General features: G+C 43.4%; 1 protein-coding gene across 1 annotated transcript in view; it reads left to right on the forward strand.

The window, feature by feature from the left end:
- pgbd5 (piggyBac transposable element derived 5) overlaps positions 1-20,324 on the forward strand; it is a 55,111-nt gene that overhangs the window by 16,595 nt on the left and 18,192 nt on the right. The window contains exon 3 of the mRNA XM_067983710.1: positions 18,656-18,790. Coding sequence (XP_067839811.1) covers positions 18,656-18,790 — 135 coding nt within the window. The remainder of the gene's footprint in view (positions 1-18,655; positions 18,791-20,324) is intronic.

Here is a 20,324-nt window from a genome sequence, read left to right on the forward strand (position 1 = left end):
ACTGATGCACCTCGACAAACACGCTGTACTGCACATACTTGGCCTGTGGTATCTTTGAAAGCGTAGGCACAAGTGTAGTTGGATAACTCCCTTCGGCTGACAGCTCTGGGGAAAAAATATCAACTGCAGGTTTTTGAGACACCTCCAAATGAAAACGTTACTGAGGGTACTCTGAACACAAATGGCAATTTTGTAGATCAGTTTAATTGTTGTGAAATATGTTCTTATCTTGAGCCCTTAGCCAGCAAGGTGAAGGAGGAAAAGAGATACAATTGGGGGGGAAAAAATTCAAAAGTATTCTTGGGCAGTTTGATTTGCCTTTCTATCTCTATTATCTGAGTTCATCTGACCACTCAGGATTGGTTATTTCCATAAGTCCTTAGATTCTTATTGATGGGCTTTTACTGCTTTGCTCACTTCCAATCCTGAATTACCCATCATCAATTCTGTCAAAGCAAAACAATGACGCATAACAAAAGCTTGACACCAGATGTAATGCCTTAAGTGTGACATCGGAAGTGCATGTAGATGTACTAATTTTATAATAGAGATGATTGATCTCCCAAGCCTTTGCTTATGGAGAAAATGGATGGGCTTATAGAATCTTGCAGCAGAGGAGGAGGATATTCAGCCCATCGTGCTTGTGCCAGATCCTTGCCAGAGCTGTCCAATTAGTCCCACTCCCCTGCTCTTTCCCCATAGACCTGCAAATGTTTCCATTTCAAGTATATGTTCAATTCCCTTTTGAAAGTTACTATACTGTACTTTCAATAGTAACAGGGAGGAGAATGTTAATAGGAACCACTGCCCCATATTATCCCAGTATTTAAGCTGCAGCCAAAATCCAGCGAATCAAAATCCTTAATCGTTCAAGAGGGAGTGTGATGGATTCCTGGTTAGGTTAGGCATAGGGGTGGGGAAAGATGCCCAGGTTTGGATCGGGAGTGAAGACAATTAAAAGGTCTATCTGGAAGACAAATCCCATGTAGACAGTTGAAAATGACCAGACAGGCTGATCACCAATTCTCATTCCTAATCATATGCAACAACCTCTAGCCATTACGATATTCATGTTTTTTTTTGTTTATACTGATTAAGATGAGGGATGATCACATCGGTATTTACGGTTGAGAAAGGCATGGATGTTAGGGAACTTGGGGAAATAAATAGTGATGTCTTGAGTGTACATATTACAGAGAGGGAGGTGCTGGAAGTCTTAACGTGCATCAAGGTAGATAAATCTCCGGGACCTGATGAAATGTATCCCAGGACGTTATGGGAGGTTAGGGAGGAAATTGCGGGTCCCCTAGCAGAGATATTTGAATCATCCACCGCTACAGGTGAGGAGCCTGAAGATTGGAGGGTAGCAAATGTTGTGCCTTTGTTTAAGAAGGGCGGCAGGGAAAAGCCTGGGAACTACAGACCAGTGAGCCTGACATCTGTAGTGGGTAAGTTGTTAGAGGGTATTCTGAGGGACAGAATCTACAGGCATTTGGAGAGGCAGGGACTAATTAGGAACAGTCAGCATGGTTTTGTGAGAGGAAAATCATGTCTCACGAATTTGATTGAGTTTTTTGAAGGGGTAACCAAGAAGATAGATGAGGGCTGTGCAGTAGACGTGGTCTACATGGACTTCAGCAAAGCATTTGACAAGGTACCGCATGGTAGGTTGTTACATAAGGTTAAATCTCATGGGATCCAAGGTGAGGTAGCCAATTGGATACAAAATTGGCTTGACGACAGAAGACAGAGGGTGGTTGTCGAGGGTTGTTTTTCAAACTGGATGCCTGTGTCCAGCGGTGTGCCTCAGGGATCGGTGCTGGGTCCGCTGTTATTTGTTATTTATATTAATGATTTGGATGAGAATTTAGGAGGCATGGTTAGTAAGTTTGCAGATGACACCAAGATTGGTGGCATTGTGGACAGTGAAGAAGGTTATCTAGGATTGCAACGGGATCTTGATAAATTGGGCCAGTGGGCCGATGAATGGCAGATGGAGTTTAATTTAGATAAATGTGAGGTGATGCATTTTGGTAGATCGAATCGGGCCAGGACCTACTCCGTTAATGGTAGGGCGTTGGGGAGAGTTATAGAACAAAGAGATCTAGGAGTACAGATTCATAGCTCCTTGAAAGTGGAGTCACAGGTGGATAGGGTGGTGAAGAAGGCATTCAGCATGCTTGGTTTCATTGGTCAGAACATTGAATGCAGGAGTTGGGATGTCTTGTTGAAGTTGTACAGGGCATTGGTGAGGCCACACTTGGAGTACTGTGTACAGTTCTGGTCACCCTATTATAGAAAGGATATTATTAAACTAGAAAGAGTGCAGAAAAGATTTACTAGGATGCTACCGGGACTTGATGGTTTGACTTACAGGGAGAGGTTAGACAGACTGGGACTTTATTCCCTGGAGAGTAGGAGGTTAAGGGGTGATCTTATAGAAGTCTATAAAATAATGAGGGGCATAGATAAGGTAGATAGTCAAAATCTTTTCCCAAAGGTAGGGGAGTCTATGACGAGGGGGCACAGATTTAAGGTGAGAGGGGAGAGATACAAAAGGATCCAGAGGGGCAATTTTTTCACTCAAAGGGTGGTGAGTGTCTGGAACGAGCTGCCAGAGGCAGTAGTAGAGGCGGGTACAATTTTGTCTTTTAAAAAGCATTTGGACAGTTACATGGGGAAGATGGGTATCGAGGGATATGGGCCAAGTGCAGGCAATTGGGACTAGCTTAGTGGTATAAACTGGGCGACATGGACATGTTGGGGCGAAGGGCCTGTTTCCATGTTGTAACTTCTATGATTCTATGATAGTGCTCGGAAATGGAACTTTTTCCATTTCTGGCACCCAATATTGGCACTAAGCACTCAGTCAGATGTAGCATGGTTAAATACAGAGTAAAGCTCCCTGAACTCTGCCCCAACATCAGTACAGCACCTTTTTCACCAGTGTGAATTTTTCCAATTCTCACACCAAGTATCATTCTTGGCCGTATGCATTCAGACGGATTCCTGCATTATATTTCTTCAGTTTTTTTTGTACAAATTATGTTAATTTAGAAAGCCACCTAAATTTCCTTTAACAGCTAGCAGATACAGGAATAACCTATAAATTGTCAGATGTCTTTGGCAATCTCACTTATGATTTGTCCATCAGTAGCAAATTATAATAGATGAAATTCTTCATGAATAATTTCAGACAGAAAATTTAGTGTCTGTTATTGTTGCTCATGTTGAGTTGGAGGATGTTGTTTTATAAGAAAAGGGGTGTTATTCTGTGAAATATTAGGGCCACAGCATTGTGCTCCTAGGTGTTAGATCCCTCTCCCCGATTAGGAGCACTCCAACATCTAGGAGCACTTGGAAGGGAATTTCTTGGATGTGGGTCACTGGGTGAGGGTTCTGGGGGGTGGGCTTGCTGGGGCCTTAGAGCATTGAGCCCTGGGAGATGGAAGCATGGGGAAGGGTCGGTCCAAGACTCAACGCTGTGCAGGTTGAGTTCCTTGGTCTAGGCACATTGGGGTTGATCCTCTGATCTTTGAGGCATTGGGTGGGGGGTCCTAGGATATGCTAAGTGAGGAGGTCTTGGGGTACGGGAGTACTATGAAGATTTGTCCTAGAATCCAGGAACACTATGGAGGGAGTCTTGGAGCATTTGTGGAGAGATGACAGGAACTGCCTGTATTGAGGGACTAGAGTCAGAGAGCTTTGAAGGGAGGGGGCTTGGAGACTGCGGCCTAATTTGGGTGATTTGGACCTCTTGTGTGCTTCAGGCCCCCCCCCCCCCCCCCACCACCAAAACCCCTTGTCCCTCCTTGCCTGAACTATCTGCAGGTCCATCTGGGCTGTTGACCACCTTCCCACTGCATTCTCAGCTGTCAGCCGGTTCATGCCTTCAAGTTTGTTCAAAGGGCTTAGTGAAATATTAGTTTGATTGCTGAATTACAATCTTTAATGAGCATAAATTTTCAAAAGCTTGTTCAGCCTATCAAAGCCCTTCATTTTTGTAAAACTGTGTATTAAATCTCTTGGTTCCAGTGGCTTGGTCCCAGTATCTCAAATCTCTCCTCATACCAATGGTTTCCCATTCCTGACATTCTGGTGAATCCATGCTGTAGACCCTAATGTCTATTGGGGCACCCATAACTGCATACCATACTCTCAACTGTGGCCTAACCAAAGCTTTGTATAAATTCATCAATATTTCTTTATTCTTGTACTCTCTGCTCTATTTCTATGACCCAAAATGCTGTTAACATTTTGTGTCTTTATCTGCCTGCACTTGCATAAACAAAATTGACCTCAAATAATCATTTATATTAATTTTTTATATTTTTTCCCCCCTTTAAACCTTTGTGTATCAGCAATTTTCAGTCCTTTGTGGAGTGAAAGGACAAGGCTTATGAACAGCAATTTCTGGCATTAAGTGGGCAGGGTTATTGTCAATCATGAACATTTCTAGAACATTGCTCAGAGAAAGTTCATTTGGTTCTGATAAACACCCAAAAATGCATTTCTCCCCCTCTTTCTTTCCCCCCCCCCTTTCTTTCCCCCCCCCCCAAATTTTCATAAAGAACAATCAGTTATCTCACTCTCCTGGATTTTTCCACTTTGCTGCAAAGGAGTGGTGCTTCCAACAACAGCTGCTTGCAGTCAGTGGATGTCAATTTGCTTGAGGAGAGAAAGATTTTAAATTAATTTAGAGCTGAAATGAAGCGGGGAGGAGCTTGCAATCTTCCAGCTAGATTTAAATTATTTGGTGGAAAAACTAACTGAAATATTCTTTGACTTTTCTGCTGTATTCTTGATATGCAACCATTGCTTTGCTTTCTAAATGTCAACAAGAGAAACTACTGGTATTGCTTATCACTGGTGTTCCTGGAATCATATAATTTGACAGCTTACAAGGAGGCTGCTTGGCTCATAGATGCAATTATATTGCTACCTGATCTCCTGTGGCATTGCTCACAGTTGGAGGATGAACTGTTTTATAATGGGAGTGTTGGGCCGCGTGGGAGTGTTTACAATGACTAAATAAGTCAAATTATTTTATTATGTGGTAATCTGGGTTTTTTTTTTAACCTGTGCATTGGGGAACTGAATTCTAAAATGTTGTCCATTATTCTGTGAAAACTGTAAGCCTCAAAAATGTATTGCTGATGCACAGCAAGATGTATCAGTTAGAGGTAAGTATTTGGGAGTTAGTGCTGGGGTATAGTGCCTGGGCTTGGCAGAATTAGGGGTCTTGGAATTTGGCAGCACTGGGTTGGAGGTTCTTTGGTCTGGCATCATTATGGAGGGGAGAACTGGTGGGGTGGATAGTGGAGTTTGACCCACCGGTGGATTCCTGGTGTCTCAGCAGTGAGGGGGGTGCTTGAATTCAATGTTCTGCAATCTGGATTTGGACCTGCCTACCTGTGTCTGTTTGTCTTGCACACTCCATCTCAACTGTCACTAATTTGATGTAAACAACAAGCCACAGGTGGTGCTAATCAAAACCTGTTTACCTGAGAAGCTTTCAAAATTTGACTAACTTGCTGAAAGAAATGATGAGGAAAGACATTGTCTCTCAGCTTAGCTCACTTTCTGAACTTAGAGTAGCTTTTATTGAAGTTTAATTGAAAATCTATTCAAGTTCATCATTCAGTTTGTATTCAAATGATTTTCAAAAGCATACTACTGTTCTGGATAAAGACCCATTTTACTTTTCCACTGCAAAAAAATAATGGGGTAGAGTTTCCACTTTGGACACAATTGGCAAATTATGCCTGAAAATTGTGTTAGGCTACAGTTCAGGTTTTGGCTAAAATTAATGTGCATAATCACAAACTTAAAATCTGCCTTGAGCCAGCGCATTCCGGCAGCTTAATAGAGCGTAATCGGTTTTTTTCTTTGCAATAAAAAGTATGCCTTGATGTATTTAAGAGTGGCAACCTGGTTCAGTTTTATTAATATAGCTGAAAATGGATTATTCACAAAAAAGCATTTTTAATGAGTGTCTAGTCCTTGACATGTAAGTAACCTGATTTTAAATCACTGAAAATGACTTTTTAAAAAAAAACTATACTGACCCATTTACTATTTTCATTGGTGTACACTAGTCAATTTCTTTAGTAAATTAAATATTTTTTTAATATGTAAAAATGTTTAAAACATGTTGCCTAATGCTGCGCGCCTAAGAAAATGAGCTTAATTTGAAGACCCTCCTCGAATGGCAGCAAACGGGAGCAATCAGTGGAAATTCACCATCCTCATTATTTCGATCTGGGGGCATGGCCAGTTTTGTGGGCTTCGGGTGTGATGATTTTTGAACCAGCCCAAAAGATTGCAGAAACTCGATTTACGCCTGACTTAACTTGCGCTTGATTTACCTTGATCTTTTATGCTCCTTCGGGCAGATTGCGTTGATAAAACCAGCACAATCTAGTGGAAACTCTACCCCAATGTTAATTTTTATGTTCAAATTATAATCAGTTCAAGTTCTTGCTTGAAATTTTTCTTACCCATTAACTCAACAGCAAGCCTCTCTGTTTAATAAACTAATTATAAACTTTATTTAAATAAATCTTCTGAAATTTTCCTTCTAGCTTTACTTCGAATAATTTTGGAAAAACAACCAAATAGATGTTGAGTTTAAAGAGAAGCATGTAGCAACAGTGCTAACTAAATTTTCAAATTTTGTTTGATAACACTCCTGTGAAGCTCCTTGGGACGTTTTGCTATGTTAAAGGCGCTATATGAATGCAAGTTGTTGTAAATGATACTGATGCCTCCTGAAAAATTGTGCATGTGCAGTGTGACAGACTCCAGGACCTTTCAGCCCTGAGCAAAAATATTAAGTCCAAGCTCAGCCTTTATAAGTAAAGACTTTAATGAAGACAGTTGAGAAGGGAACATTTAATCATCATTGTGAAGTATGCCATTTTTGAAGTTTTTGTTTTATTTAAAGCCTTGAATTGGACAACAGAAATTTCAGTTACTTAGCAAAAAATAGCAGGTGAATTTTTTTGTGATTGAGTGATTTGATTGGTTCTTTTACATTTTAAAAAAAAGTTTGGTTATTCAAGATTTGTTCTTTTTATAAAACCTTCTTACTTGGCATTTTTCTAGCCACTACTTTTAATTTATACATTCTCCACCCTTTCAGTTCTGATTTATTTGTTTCTCTTTGTGCTGACAAAAGTGCAGCAATAGAAATCAAGTGTGATAAGCAGCAAGTGCATGTTAGATGCAAACTTTCAATGCACTATAGAGTGAGTGCAGTGAGGAATTCACTGAATTATGGAATGCGTTCAGTGTATGTGCAGTTTTGAATTTAGGAGTAATTCAATCAAATGTTTGCGATCAGGTGACCAGTTACATGCACAATATTAAAAACAAAGGATGTTCGGAGGAAAAAAAAACTTCACATCGCTAGCCCCGCTCCCTCGCACCCACCTCTTTGCAGAGACTGTGCAGCATTATTTTGAAAAGGGAAAATAACCTGAAGCCTGTAAGAGCCTCAGATTATTGCCCGAAGTGTGACCTAGGCTGGAGGTAGGCCTAGGAGGTCTGAAATAAGTAAGCAACACCATCACCTTCCTTGGAGGTCAAGCATGAGACTTGGACATCATTGCAGAAGTTCCTCAGGACAGCACGCTAGCCCCAACTATCTTCTGCTTCATCAATTACCTTCCCTCCATTAGAAGTGGGACTGTTCGCTGCTGATTGCAGTGTTCAGCTCCATTTGCAATTCCTCAGCTAATGAAGCAGTCTGTGCCCACATGCAACAAACCTGGACACATCAGCCTAAGCTCAGCTTAGATATGTGGAAGTAACATTCATTCCACACAAGTGGCAGGCAATGACCATCTCCAACAAGAGAGAAACTAGCTACCTCCCCAGGAAAATTCAATGACCTTACCATCGCCAAGTCCCCCACCATCAACAAGCTCAACACCATCCAGGACAAAGCAGCCTGCTTGATTGGCTCCCATCCACCACCCTAAACATTCACTCCCTTCACCACCGCCGCACTGTGGCTGCAGTGTGTACCATCCACAGGATGCACTGCAGCAACTCGCCATGGCTTCTTCGACAGCACCTCCCAAACCCACGACCTCTACCACCTAGAAGGACAAGAGCAGCAGGCACATAGGAACAACATCACCTGCACGTTCCCCTCCAAGTCACACACCATCCCGACTTGGAAATATATCGCCGTTCCTTCATCGTCGCTGGGTCAAAATCCTGGAACTCCCTTCCTAACAGCACTGTGGGAGAACCTTCACCACACAGACTGCAGCAGTTCAAGAAGACAGCTCACCACCACCTTCTCAAAGGCAATTAGGGATGGGCAATAAATGCTGGCCTTGCCAGCGACGCCCACATCCCATGAACAAATTTTTTTTTAAAAAAAAAGAAACTCAAGTGCAACAGCCACATAAATGCCATGGCTACTGGAGTGGGTTAGAGGCTGGGTATTCTGTGGTTAGTGGCTCACCTCCTGACTCCCCAAAGCCTCGCCACCGTCTAGAAGGCACAAGTAAGGACTGTGATGGAATACTCTTCATTTGCCTGGATGGATGCAGCTGCAGCAACACTGAAGAAGCTCAACCCATGTAGGATAAAGCAGTTCACTTAATCAGCAGCCCATCTACCACTGGCACACCATGGCTGCAGTGTGTACCATCTGCAGTGTGTACCATCTACAGGATGCACCCCCCAAACTGGCCACCTCCACCACCTAGAAGGACAAGGGCAGCAGGTACATGGAAACACAATCACCTCCAGGTTCCCCCCAAGTCTCCCACCATCCCTGTTCCTTCATCGTTGCTGAGTCAAAATCCTGGAACTCCCTACGTAAGCACTGTGGGAGCACCTTCACCACACAGACTATAGCAATTCAAAAAGAAGGCCCACCATCTCCTTAAGGGCAACTAGGGATGGGCAATGAATGCCAGCCTTGCCAAATGCCAAAACCCCGAGAAAATTACTTCTTAAAAAAAAACGACAAGTTACATGAAGTGTGTATGTGTGAGACTGTGATGGAAGCAATACTTCCAGTGTTGAACAGTAAAAGTTTGTTTTTTTAAATGTTACAATTGACTTTAAACTTTCAGGAGGTATTGACATGGCTTTGTGATGTTGCACCTATTCTGGTTGTATCAGGCAATCGCTGATCTCATTTAGAGAGAATTCTGCAGTCAGTGGGGTGAGGAGGGTGAATGCTGCAACCTTCAGGAGTGTTACGTCAGTTAAAATTCCTATGTACTTTGGCCAGGCAAATGACTCTGCCTGCAGCGAAGGAGCAACCCTTCATACCCTGAGTGGCAGAAGTAATTAACAATCTGATTACATGACTAGTGAAAAGATTTTGTAACAGCTGGACTCCTTCATTGAAAGAATGTACTTGGGCAGCAATCTTGAGGTATTCAGTTACCAGTTTGCCTGTCCCCCTCCATGTTGCAGCAGTTGGAGGCTCCATGCAGCTGGGTAACCCTGTTAACATTCATCAAAGACTCCACTGCAAAGATTCTGAAAAGGGATATTAAACATTGGGATGCTGTTATTTTCTCATGAAAGAGCTCGCATTTATGTAGTGCGTTATGTCCCCAGGATGTCCCCAAAGTTCTCTATAATCAATGAATTACTTCTGAAATACAGTCACTGTTGCATAGGCAACCATTTTGTGCACAGCAAGATCCCCAAAACAGCAAATGATTGGTGAGATAGTTATTTTTGATGGTGTTTGAGGGAGGATTATTCTTTAAATGTTATTGGACCTTTTGCATCCATCTGAGCAAACAGACAAGGTCATGATTATACGTCTCATCTGAAAGATAATGCAGCTCTCCCTTGGTACTGCACTGAGGTGTCAACCTAAATTATGTGCTCAAGTCCATAGTGGGGCTCGAACGTACAATCTTCTGACACGGAGATTAGAATGTTATCAACTGAGCCAAGCTAAGCCTTGAAATAGTTTTAATTATTGTTTAAGTCAAAAGTTGTACTGCTGGTTACGAGTTTTTTGCTTCTGTAATTATATTCCTTGTAAATAAATTTGACAATTTTAGCTTGAATGCACTAAACATTCTCGCGTTAAGTCACTGGTCAATCTAGTAAATGGACCCTACGTCTCTTACAATCAGGAATATACCTTTATTACTGAATATCTAGGTATGTGAAAGTGTAATCTGGGGGGCTAACGCAAGACCCTGGAGTACTGAATAGGGTGATAACGCATGTGTCCCATGTGCATTTCCCTAATCTTTCACATGGCAGACTGATCATCACTGAACTATGATATCAGTTATAAACCAAAGAACTGGTTTAGTTTGCATGAAATACATGAGTAAATAGAATATTGTATTCACAATGAGTTTTACCTATTTCTTTCTCCTCCCAAGAACAAAAGGAATAAATTATGCAAACTGACCTTTTTATGGTCTACCTCATTTTACCACTGAGTATTGCTGACTGGCTCAAATCTTTCTTATTACAATAACATGCATTTCTATAGCACCTTTTTAAGGTAGTAAAATGTCCCAAGGTGCTTCACAGGAGCATTATCAAACAAAATTTACCACCATGCCACATGAGCTATTAGGACAGGTGACCAAAAGCTTGGTCAAAGAGGTAGGTTTTGAGGAGAGAGGGGCGGAGAGGATGTCGGACAAGCAGCATGACAAATCCGAGGCAGTGGAGTGGTGGTGAGGTAGCATTGAGTGTTGTCAGCGTACATGGGGAACTTGAACTGTTTTCGGATGATGTCACCGAGGGGCAGCATGTAGAAGAGAAATAGGAGACCAAGGATAGATCCTTGGGGACTCCAGAGGTAACATTGCGGGCGTGGGTAGAGAAGCCTTTGCAGGCGATTCTGTGGCTACAGCTGGATAGGTAGGAATGTAATCAGGCGAGGGCAGTCCCACCCAACTAGACAACTGAGTAGAGTAGAGAAGTTGGAGGAGGATGGTGTCGTCAACCATGTTAAAGGTTGCAGATAGGTCGAGAAGGACAGGCCGCACATGTTAATGCCACAACCTTCGTCTCTCTCAACTTCCTCTTGCTGAAAACAAAGCAAAGTCTCACGTGCAAATTGACATAGGGACAAACAGCTTAGAGAGTTAAATGCATGGCTCAAAGAGTGGTATGGGTGGAAGGGGTTTCGATTCATGGGGCAGTGGCACCAGTACTGGGGAAAGAGGGAGCTGTTCAGATGGGACGGGCTTCACTTAAACCAGGCTGGGACCACCATCCTGGCCAATCGAATTACTAGGGCTGTCGATAGGGCTTTAAACTAGAAAGGGGGGGGGGTGGGGGGGTCAGGTGAGGGGAAATTTAGAAATCCAGTAAGAAAAGTTAAGACAATAGAACAATGTAGTAATTTGGGTAAAGATAAGCAGTGTGTGGCAGGAAGGGACAGAGTGTTTACCAATAATAGCGCAACAAGAAGTAAGGTCACAGTAGGGAAAAAATGGTTTAAAAAGTCAAAATCAAAGGCTCTTTATCTGAATGCATAGCGCATTCATAATAAGATAGATAAATTAATTGCACAAATAGAGATAAATGGGTTTGACTTAATAGCCATTAGAAACGTGGTTGCAAAATGACCACGGTTAGGAACTAAATATTCCAGAGTACATGACATTTAGAAAAGACAGGCAGAATGGAAAAGGAGGGGGTATAGCCTTAATAATAAAAGATGACATAAGGACAGTGGTGAGAAAGGATCTTGGCTTGGAGGATCAGGAAGTAGAATTAGTATAGGTGGAAATAAGAAATAACAAGGGGCAGAAAACACTGGTGGGAGTAGTTTATAGGCCCCCTAATAGTAGCTATACTGTTGGACAGAGTATTAATCATAAAATAATAGGAGCTCATGACAAAGATAATGCAGTAATCGTGGAGGACTTTAATCTGCATATAGACTAGGCAAATCAAATTGGCAAAGGCAGTTTGGAAGACTAATTCATGGAATGTATTTGAGACGGTTCGTAGAGCAATACCATGGAACCAACCAGGGAACAGGCTATTTCAGATTTTGTATTCTGTAATGCGATAGGGTTGATTAGTAATCTCTCAGTAAAAGAAGCTGTGGGGAAGAGTGATCATAATATGATGGAATTTCACATTGAGTTTGAAAGTAATGTACTTAAGTTAGAAACTGGAGTCTTAAACTTAAATAAAGCCAATTATATAGTTATGACTGGCAAGTTATCAAAGGTAGATTGGGAACTTAAGTTAAAGGGTTTGACAGTTGAAAAGCAATGGCAAACATTTAAAGAAATATTTCAATATTCTCAACAAATATACATTCCATTGAGAAATAAAAACTCCACGGGGAGAGTGATCCACCCGTGGCTAACTAAAGAAGTTAAGGAGAGCATTAGATTGAAAGAAGGGACCTGTGATGTTGCCAAGAAGAGTAATATGCCTGGGGATTGGGAGAGTTTTAGAAACCAACAAAGGACCACCAAAAAATTGATCAAAAGGGAGAAAATAGAATATGAAAGTAAGCTAGCAAGAAATATCAAAACGGATTGTAAGAGCTTCCATAAGTATGTAAAAAGGAAGAGCTGCAAAAGTAAATGTTTGTCTGAGAGGCTGAGACAGGAGAAATTATAATTGGGAATCAGGAAATGGCAGATGTGTTCAACGAATATTTTGTATCTGTCTTCACAGTAGAAGACACAATAAGCATACCAGAAATAGAGGGGAACCAAGGGGTAAATGAAAGTGAGGAACTTAAAACAATTAATCACTAGAGAAAAAGTACTGGAGAAACTAGTGGGACTAAAAGCCAACAAATCCCTTGGACCTGAGGGTTGGAAAAGAGGTGGATGCATTGGTTATGATCTTCCAGAATCTAGAGAATTTTGGAACGGTCCCAGTGGATTAGAAGGTGCAATTGTTACCCTGCTATTCAAGAAAGGGAGGGGAGAGAGAAAACAGGGAACTACAGGCCAGTTAACCTGACGTCTGGAAAATGCTGGAATCCATTATTAAGGAAATGGTAACAGGGCACTTAGAAAATCATAGGATTAGGCAGTGTCAACATGGTTTTATGAAATGGAAACAGTGTTTGACAAATCTTAGTTTTTTGAGGAGCTAACTAGCAGGGTAGATAAAGGAGTACCTGTGAATGTAGTATATTTGGATTTTCAAAAGGCATCTGATAAGGTACCACATAAAAGCTTGTTACACAAGGTAAGGGCGCATGCGGTTGGGGGTAATATATTAGCATGGATAGTGGATTGGTTAACAGACAGAAAACAGAGTAGGGATAAACGGGTCATTCTCAGTTTGGTAGACTGTAACTAGTGGGGTGCCGCAAGGATCGGTGCTGGGGCCTCAGTTATTTACAATTTATTTAATGTCTTGCTACATTACACTCAGTCCCTTCATCTAAGTTCGCTGACAAGGTAGGAAAGTAAGCTGCGAGGAGGACAGCGTCTGCAAAGAGATATGGACAGGTTAACTGAGGGGGAAAGAAGGTGGCAGATGGCGTATAATGTGGGGAAATGTGAGGTTATTCAATTTGGTAGGAAGGATAGAAAAACAGAATATTTTTTAAATCGGGGAGCGGGCAGGAAATTGGACATGAATTTAGATTTGAGGTTAGGATCAGATCAGCCATGATCTTATTGAATGGCGGAGCAGGCTCGAGGGGCCGATTGGCCTACTCCTGCTCCTATTTCTTATGTTCTTATGTAAATAGTGAGAAACTATTTACTGTTGGTGTTCAGAGACTTGGGTCTCCTTGTACAAGAAACACAAAGTTAGTATGCAGGTACAGCAAGCAATTAGGAAGCTAAATGGTATGTTGGCTTTTATTGCAAGGGGGTTGGAGTACAAGAGTAAGGAAGTCTTACTACAATTGTACATGGCATTGATGAGACCTCACCTGGAGTACTGTGTACAGTTTTGGAGTCCTTATCGAAGGAAGGATATGCTCGCCTTAGAGGCAGTGCAACAAAAGTTCACTAGATTAATTCCTGGATTTTGAGGGTTGTCCTATGAAGTGAGGTTGAGTAGAATGAAACATATAAGATTATGAGGGGGCTTGACAGGCTAGATGCTGAGATTGTTTCCCCTACCTAGAGAGTCTAGAACTAAGGGCCATAATCGCAGGATACGGGGTCGGCCATTTAAGACTGAAATGAGGAGGCATTTCTTCACGCAGAGGGTTGTGAATCTTTGGAATTCTCTACCCCAGAGGGCTGTAGATGCTGAACCATTGAATATGTTCAAGGCTGAGATAGAGATTTTTGGACTCCAGAGTAATCAAGGGATATGGGGATTGGGCAGGAAAGTGGAGTTGAGGTCGAAGATTAGCCATGATCTTATGGAATGGCGGAGCAGGCTCGTGTGGCCGTAGGAATGGCTGTGGGAAAGCTGTCCCACAGACTAGTCAAGCAACATATGACATAGCCAGACTCATAGAATCATATCTTCCATCATAATCCCTGGGTATGTCCTGTCCCACCGGCAGGACAGACCCATCAGAGGTGGCGGTACAGTGATATACAATCAGGAGGGAGTGGCCCTGGGAGTACTCAACATTGACTCCAGACCCCATGAAATCTCATGGCATCGGGTCAAACGTGGGCAAGGAAACCTCCTGCTAATTACCACCGATCGCCCTCCCTCAGCTGATGAATCAGTCGTCCTCCATGTTGAGCACCACTTGGAGGAAGCACTGAGGGTAGCAAGGGCACAGAATGTATTCTGGGTGGGGGACTTCAATGTCCATCACGAAGAGTGGCTCAGTGGCACCACTATGGACGCAGCTGGCCGAGTCCTGAAGGACATAGCTACCAGACTGGGCCTGGGGCAGGTGGTGAGCAAACCAACAGAAGGGAAAAACCTACTTGACCTCGTCCTCACCAATCAACCTGCTGCAGATGCATCTGTCCATGACCGTATTGGTAGGAGTGACCACCGCACAGTCCTTGTGGAGACGAGGTCCTGTCTTCACACTGAGGACACCATCCAATGTGTTGTGTGACATTATCACCGTGCTAAATGGGGTAGATTCAGAACAGACCTAGCAGCTCAAAACTGGGCATCAATGAGGCGCTGTGGGCCATCGGCAGCAGCAGAATTGTATTCCAGCACAATCTGTAACCTCATGCCCTGGCATATTCCTCACTCCACCATTACCAACAAGCCAGGGGATCAACCCTGGTTCAACGAGGAGTGTAGAAGAGCATGCCAGGAGCAGCACCAGGCGAACTGAAAAATGAGGTGCCAACCTTGTGAAGCTATAACACAGGACTACATGCATGCTAAACAGCGGAAGCAACATGCTATAGACAGATCTAAGCACTTCCACAACCAACGGATCAGATCAAAGTTCTGCAGTCTGCCACATCCAGTCGTGAATGGTGTTGGACAATTAAGCAACTAATGGGAGGAGGAGGCTCTGTAAACATCCCCATCTTCAATGATGGCGGCATCCAGCACATGGGTGCAAAAGACAAGGCTGAAGCGTTTGCAACCATCTTCAGCCACAAGTGCCGAGTGGATGATCCATATTGGCCTCCTCCCTGATATCCCCACCATTACAGAAGCCAGTCTTCAGCCAATTCGATTCACTTCACGTGATATCAAGAAACGGCTGAGTGCACTTGATACAGCAAAGGCTATGGGCCCCGACAACATCCCGGCTGTAGTGCTGAAGACTTGTGCTCCAGAACTAGCCGCGCCTCTAGCCAAGCTGTTCCAGTACAGCTACAACACTGGCATCAAACCTGACAATGTGGAAAACTGCCCAGGTATGTCCTGTCCACAAAAAGCAGGACAAATCCAATCCGGCCAATTACCGCCCCATCAGTCTACTTTCAGTCATCAGCAAAGCGGCACTTACTCACCAATAACCTGCTCACCGATGCTCAGTTTGGGTTCCGCTAGGACCACTCAGCTCCAGACCTCGTTGCAGCCTTGGTCCAACCCTGAACAAAAGAGCTGAATTCCAGAGGTGAGGTGAGACTGACTGCCCTTGACATCAAGGCAGCAAGACCGTGTGGGGCACCAAGGAGCCCTAGTAAAATTGAAGTCAATGGGAATCGGGGAAAGCTCTCCAGTGGTTGGAGTCATACCTAGCACAAAGGAAGATGGTAGTGGTTGTTGGAGGCCAATCATCTCAGCCCCAGGACAGTGTCCTAGACGCAACCATCTTCAGCTGCTTCATCAATGACCTTCCCTCCATCATAAGGTCAGAAATGGGGATGTTCGCTGACGATTGCACAGTGTTCAGTTCCATTCGCAACCCCTCAAATAATGAAGCAGTCTGTGCCTGCATGCAGCAAGACCTGGACAACATCCAGGCTTGGGTTGATAAGCGGCAAGTAACATTCGCTCCAGACAAGTGCCAGGCAATGACCACCTCCAACAAGAGAGTGTCTAGCCAACTCCCCTTGACGTTCAACGGCATTACCATCGCCGAAACCCCCACCATCAACATCCAGGGGGTCGCCATTGACCAGAAACTTAACTGGACCACCCATATAAATACTGTGGCTACAAGAGCAGGTCAGAGGCTGGGTATTCTGGGGCGAGTGACTCACCTCCTGACTCCCCAAAGCCTTTCCATCGTCTACAAGGCACAAGTCAGGAGTGTGATGGAATACTCTCCACTTGCCTGGATGAGTGCAGCTCCAACAACACTCAAGAAGCTCGACACCTTCCAGGACAAAGCAGCCCGCTTGATTGGCACCCCATCTACCACCCTAAACATTCACTTCCTTCACCGGCGCACTGTGGCTACAGTGTGTACCATCTACAGGATGCACTGCAGCAATTCGCTAAGGCTTCTTCGACAGCACATCCCAAACCCATCACCTCTACCACCTAGATGGATAAGGGCAGCAGGCACATGGGCACAACACCACCTGCACATTCCCCTCCAAGTCACGCACCATCCCGACTTGAAAATATATCGCCGTTCCTTCATCGTCGCTGGATCAAAATCCTGGAACTCCCTACCTAACAGCACTGTGGGAGAACCTTCACCACACGGACTGCAGCGGTTCAAGAAGGCAGCTCACCACCACCTTCTCAAGGGCATTTAGGGATGGGCAATAACTGCTGGCCTTGCCAGCGATGCCCACATCCCATGAACGAATAAAAAAAAGTGGCGGCCACTCCTATTTCTTATGTTCTTATGACTCTTTCAAACTCCAATTTACTAGAGAGGCAGAGAGAGAATACGAGTCAAAAGCTTAACCTCTGCCCATGTCCCGGCTCTCCGTGCCAAGATGTGATTCATCAAAACAATCACTTTCCCCTTAGTGTGGAGGCCATGGCAACTATATTGATGAGCTGGCCCCTATGCTGTGCTCAATGAATGAACGCACTCCTAACATTAGAGGTGTGAATCTCTCTGAAATGTGTTGGCCTCTCCATTGTCTCAGACCGACATGGTATTGAGTGTGTGCAGTTTTGTTAATTACTTTGTTTAAATGGATCATTCGAAAAGCAGCAGTGCCAGCTGGGATTTGGCCTCACTAACAAGGTTGGGGCCAGCCAGATTTGGGACTTGGGCATTGCAGAGAAGATAAAAAGAAAGCAGATGGGGGTGCAAACAACCTCACTGCCTGATGGATTTATAGTCACACACAACAGCTTCGTGCCCATATTCAACAAGTTCTGTTTTTTTTATCAGTAGAATTTAAATACCTGCACTATGATTCTGATCAAATACAGTGAAATGAATTTCTATGGACTACCCTCCTTTTGTGGGATTTGCCAATGCCCAGAACCAACCCCGGGGATTCATATGTCCTCATAAAGCTGAAGTCGTCTTGAGGGGTGGAATACGACCACTTTTGTTGTCCAAAGTCAACATTGGAACACTTTCAGGCGAGGAGAAACACAAGTTAGACAATAATAAAGGCCACATTGCTCTGCCCAAATAATGCTTCATAACTCATTAAGGCAGCATCCGTCATTTGAACGATTGTAAATTTTCCTACACTCTTAGCAACTGTCCTGTCGTCGATCGGGATGATGTCCTCCTTAAACACCATGTACTGTATTTAGTAGCCTGGAAAGAAATTGTGAAATTTCCCTAGCTGGTGATGGACTGCGATTCGAATTCAGTAAAGCACTATGATATCAAGCTATATTAATTGTCATTTTTGTTTAAGGAAGTGTGTTGTCGGGTGTGCTGTTGAATAAGACTGAGTCATGCAAGAGCTTCTAGGAAGTGTTCATTCAACTGGTGCCCATCTTGCGTTTCCTAGAGATTTAGCACCGGTATAGATGAGAGCTGGATTGATTGGCTGGGACTTGATTCCCAAATGCTGCTGAAATTTTTCATTTGTATTTGAGTGTGATTGTCTTCCTTCCAAGTGCTGGATGCCAGTCTCTTCCCAAGAGAGGTTTGTATTTCTTATGCAATGAATAAATTATGTTAGCCAGTTCTTTTTAGATGGGTCCCATCAATAGTAGTGCAAAGAAGGGCTATTGTGATTGACCAGCATATCACTTGCTTGTACTATTTCAGCACAGTCGTATTAACTGGAATTCCAGATTCATGGATTACTTTTATCGAGAATTTATTAAATGGTGAATTACTGATAACTTTTTTTTAAAAACTACCTGTAATTTGAGGTTTTAAGGTTGTGTGAGAACAGTTTTTCATTAATCTGTGGATGTATCTTTTGTATTTCAGGTACTTCATGAACCACTAATTGATGAAGATCCACTCTTCATTGCCACGTGTACAGATCGGGAATTACGTAAAAGGAAAAAGCGAAAGTTTAGTCTCTGGGTGAGGCAATGTGCGGCAACTGGCTTCATCTGTCAGGTGACGTTATTGAAAACGTTCTCTACTTTTGTAACTGAATATTAAGGCCTATTTTAGTTTTTTCACATGAAAGATAGTTTTAAGGCTTCTTTGACATCACCTCCCAAACCTGCGACCTCTACCACCTCGAAGGACGAGGGCAGTAGGCACATGGGAACAACACCACCTGCGCGTTCCCCTCCAAGTCACCCACCACCCCGACTCGGAAATATATTGCCGTTCCTGGATCAAAATCCTGGAACTCCCTACCTAACGGCACTGTGGGAGAACCTTCACCACACGGACTGCAGTGATTCAAGAAGTTGGCTCACCACCACCTCTAGAGGGCAATTAGGGATGGGCAATAAATGCTGGCCTTGCCAGTGACATCCGCATCCCATGAACGAATAAAAAATAAACTATTTTTCAGCCACTCTTTTCTTCCTACTCTCCCCGTCTCTTTTTTTATCCCCCCCCCCCCTCAAAATATTTTTGGTTCTGTGAATTGCTTTGTTAGCAGAAGTAAGTTAGGCAAAATAAAAATTTTAAATGACGTCTTTCTGTGCACTTATTGTGACTCATCCTGTCTACATTCAATAAATGTTGATGTGCACTGAATTAGAGAAGCTAACTCCATGGAGAAGTTTGTTTGCCACTGGCCTGCAACTGCAGTGAGGAGCAGGTTACTACCGCGCCCCCCCCCCCCTGCCCCTCAGCAGTAAGTGCTGAGGAGGGAAAAGTGGTGAGGGGGAAGCATTTTGTTGCCACCACAGAGGTTGGAATAATTCTGAATGCATTCAACTTGTGCCTAATTTCTTGCAATCATAGTGACGAAATAGCCAGGCAGATTAATATTCCTGGCCAAGCTATCAAGAAATATACATAATTAACACATTTACTTTGGGAAAATGTTTTTATCCGGTTTGCCCAATTGTCTAGGCAAACCAAGGCTGCTATAGGGGGAGTACTTGTACCTTATGGCTTGAATTTCCAGCCAATCCAATGAAGTGAAAGTCATCCCACAGACCCTTCTAATCTAGCCTCGAATTACATCATAAATCAATTCTTTTGTCATGTGATTGGATCTGACCCTGGGAGGTTGCTGGGAGAGCAAAGGAGAAGACAAACTGTGCTGGAGAGCCAAAGGACAAGCCCAAGATTTTTCAGAGTCTAATAGATGCTCATGCAGCCCTTTTTTAGGCAAAAGGGAACAAAAGGAGTGATGCATTATCAATGGAAATCTCAGTAAGGGAGGAAAAGCATATGAAGGAGGCAAAGAAAGATTTGCATTTATATCGCATCTTTTATGTCTTCAGGACACCCCAAAGCTCTTCACACCCAGTAAGGTCAGAACGGTGGATGTTCGCTGATGATTGCACAGTGTTCAGTTCCATTCGCAACCCCTTAGATTATGAAGCAGTCCGTGCCCGCTGCAGCAAGATCTGGACAACATCCAGGCTTGGACTGATAAGTGGCAAGTAACATTTGCACCAGACAAGTGCCAGGTAATGACTATCTCCAATAAGGGAGTGTCTAACCATCTCCCCATGACATT

The sequence above is a fragment of the Heptranchias perlo genome, chromosome 5 (genome assembly GCF_035084215.1).
Source record: "Heptranchias perlo isolate sHepPer1 chromosome 5, sHepPer1.hap1, whole genome shotgun sequence".
NCBI classification, from domain to species: Eukaryota; Metazoa; Chordata; class Chondrichthyes; order Hexanchiformes; family Hexanchidae; genus Heptranchias; species Heptranchias perlo.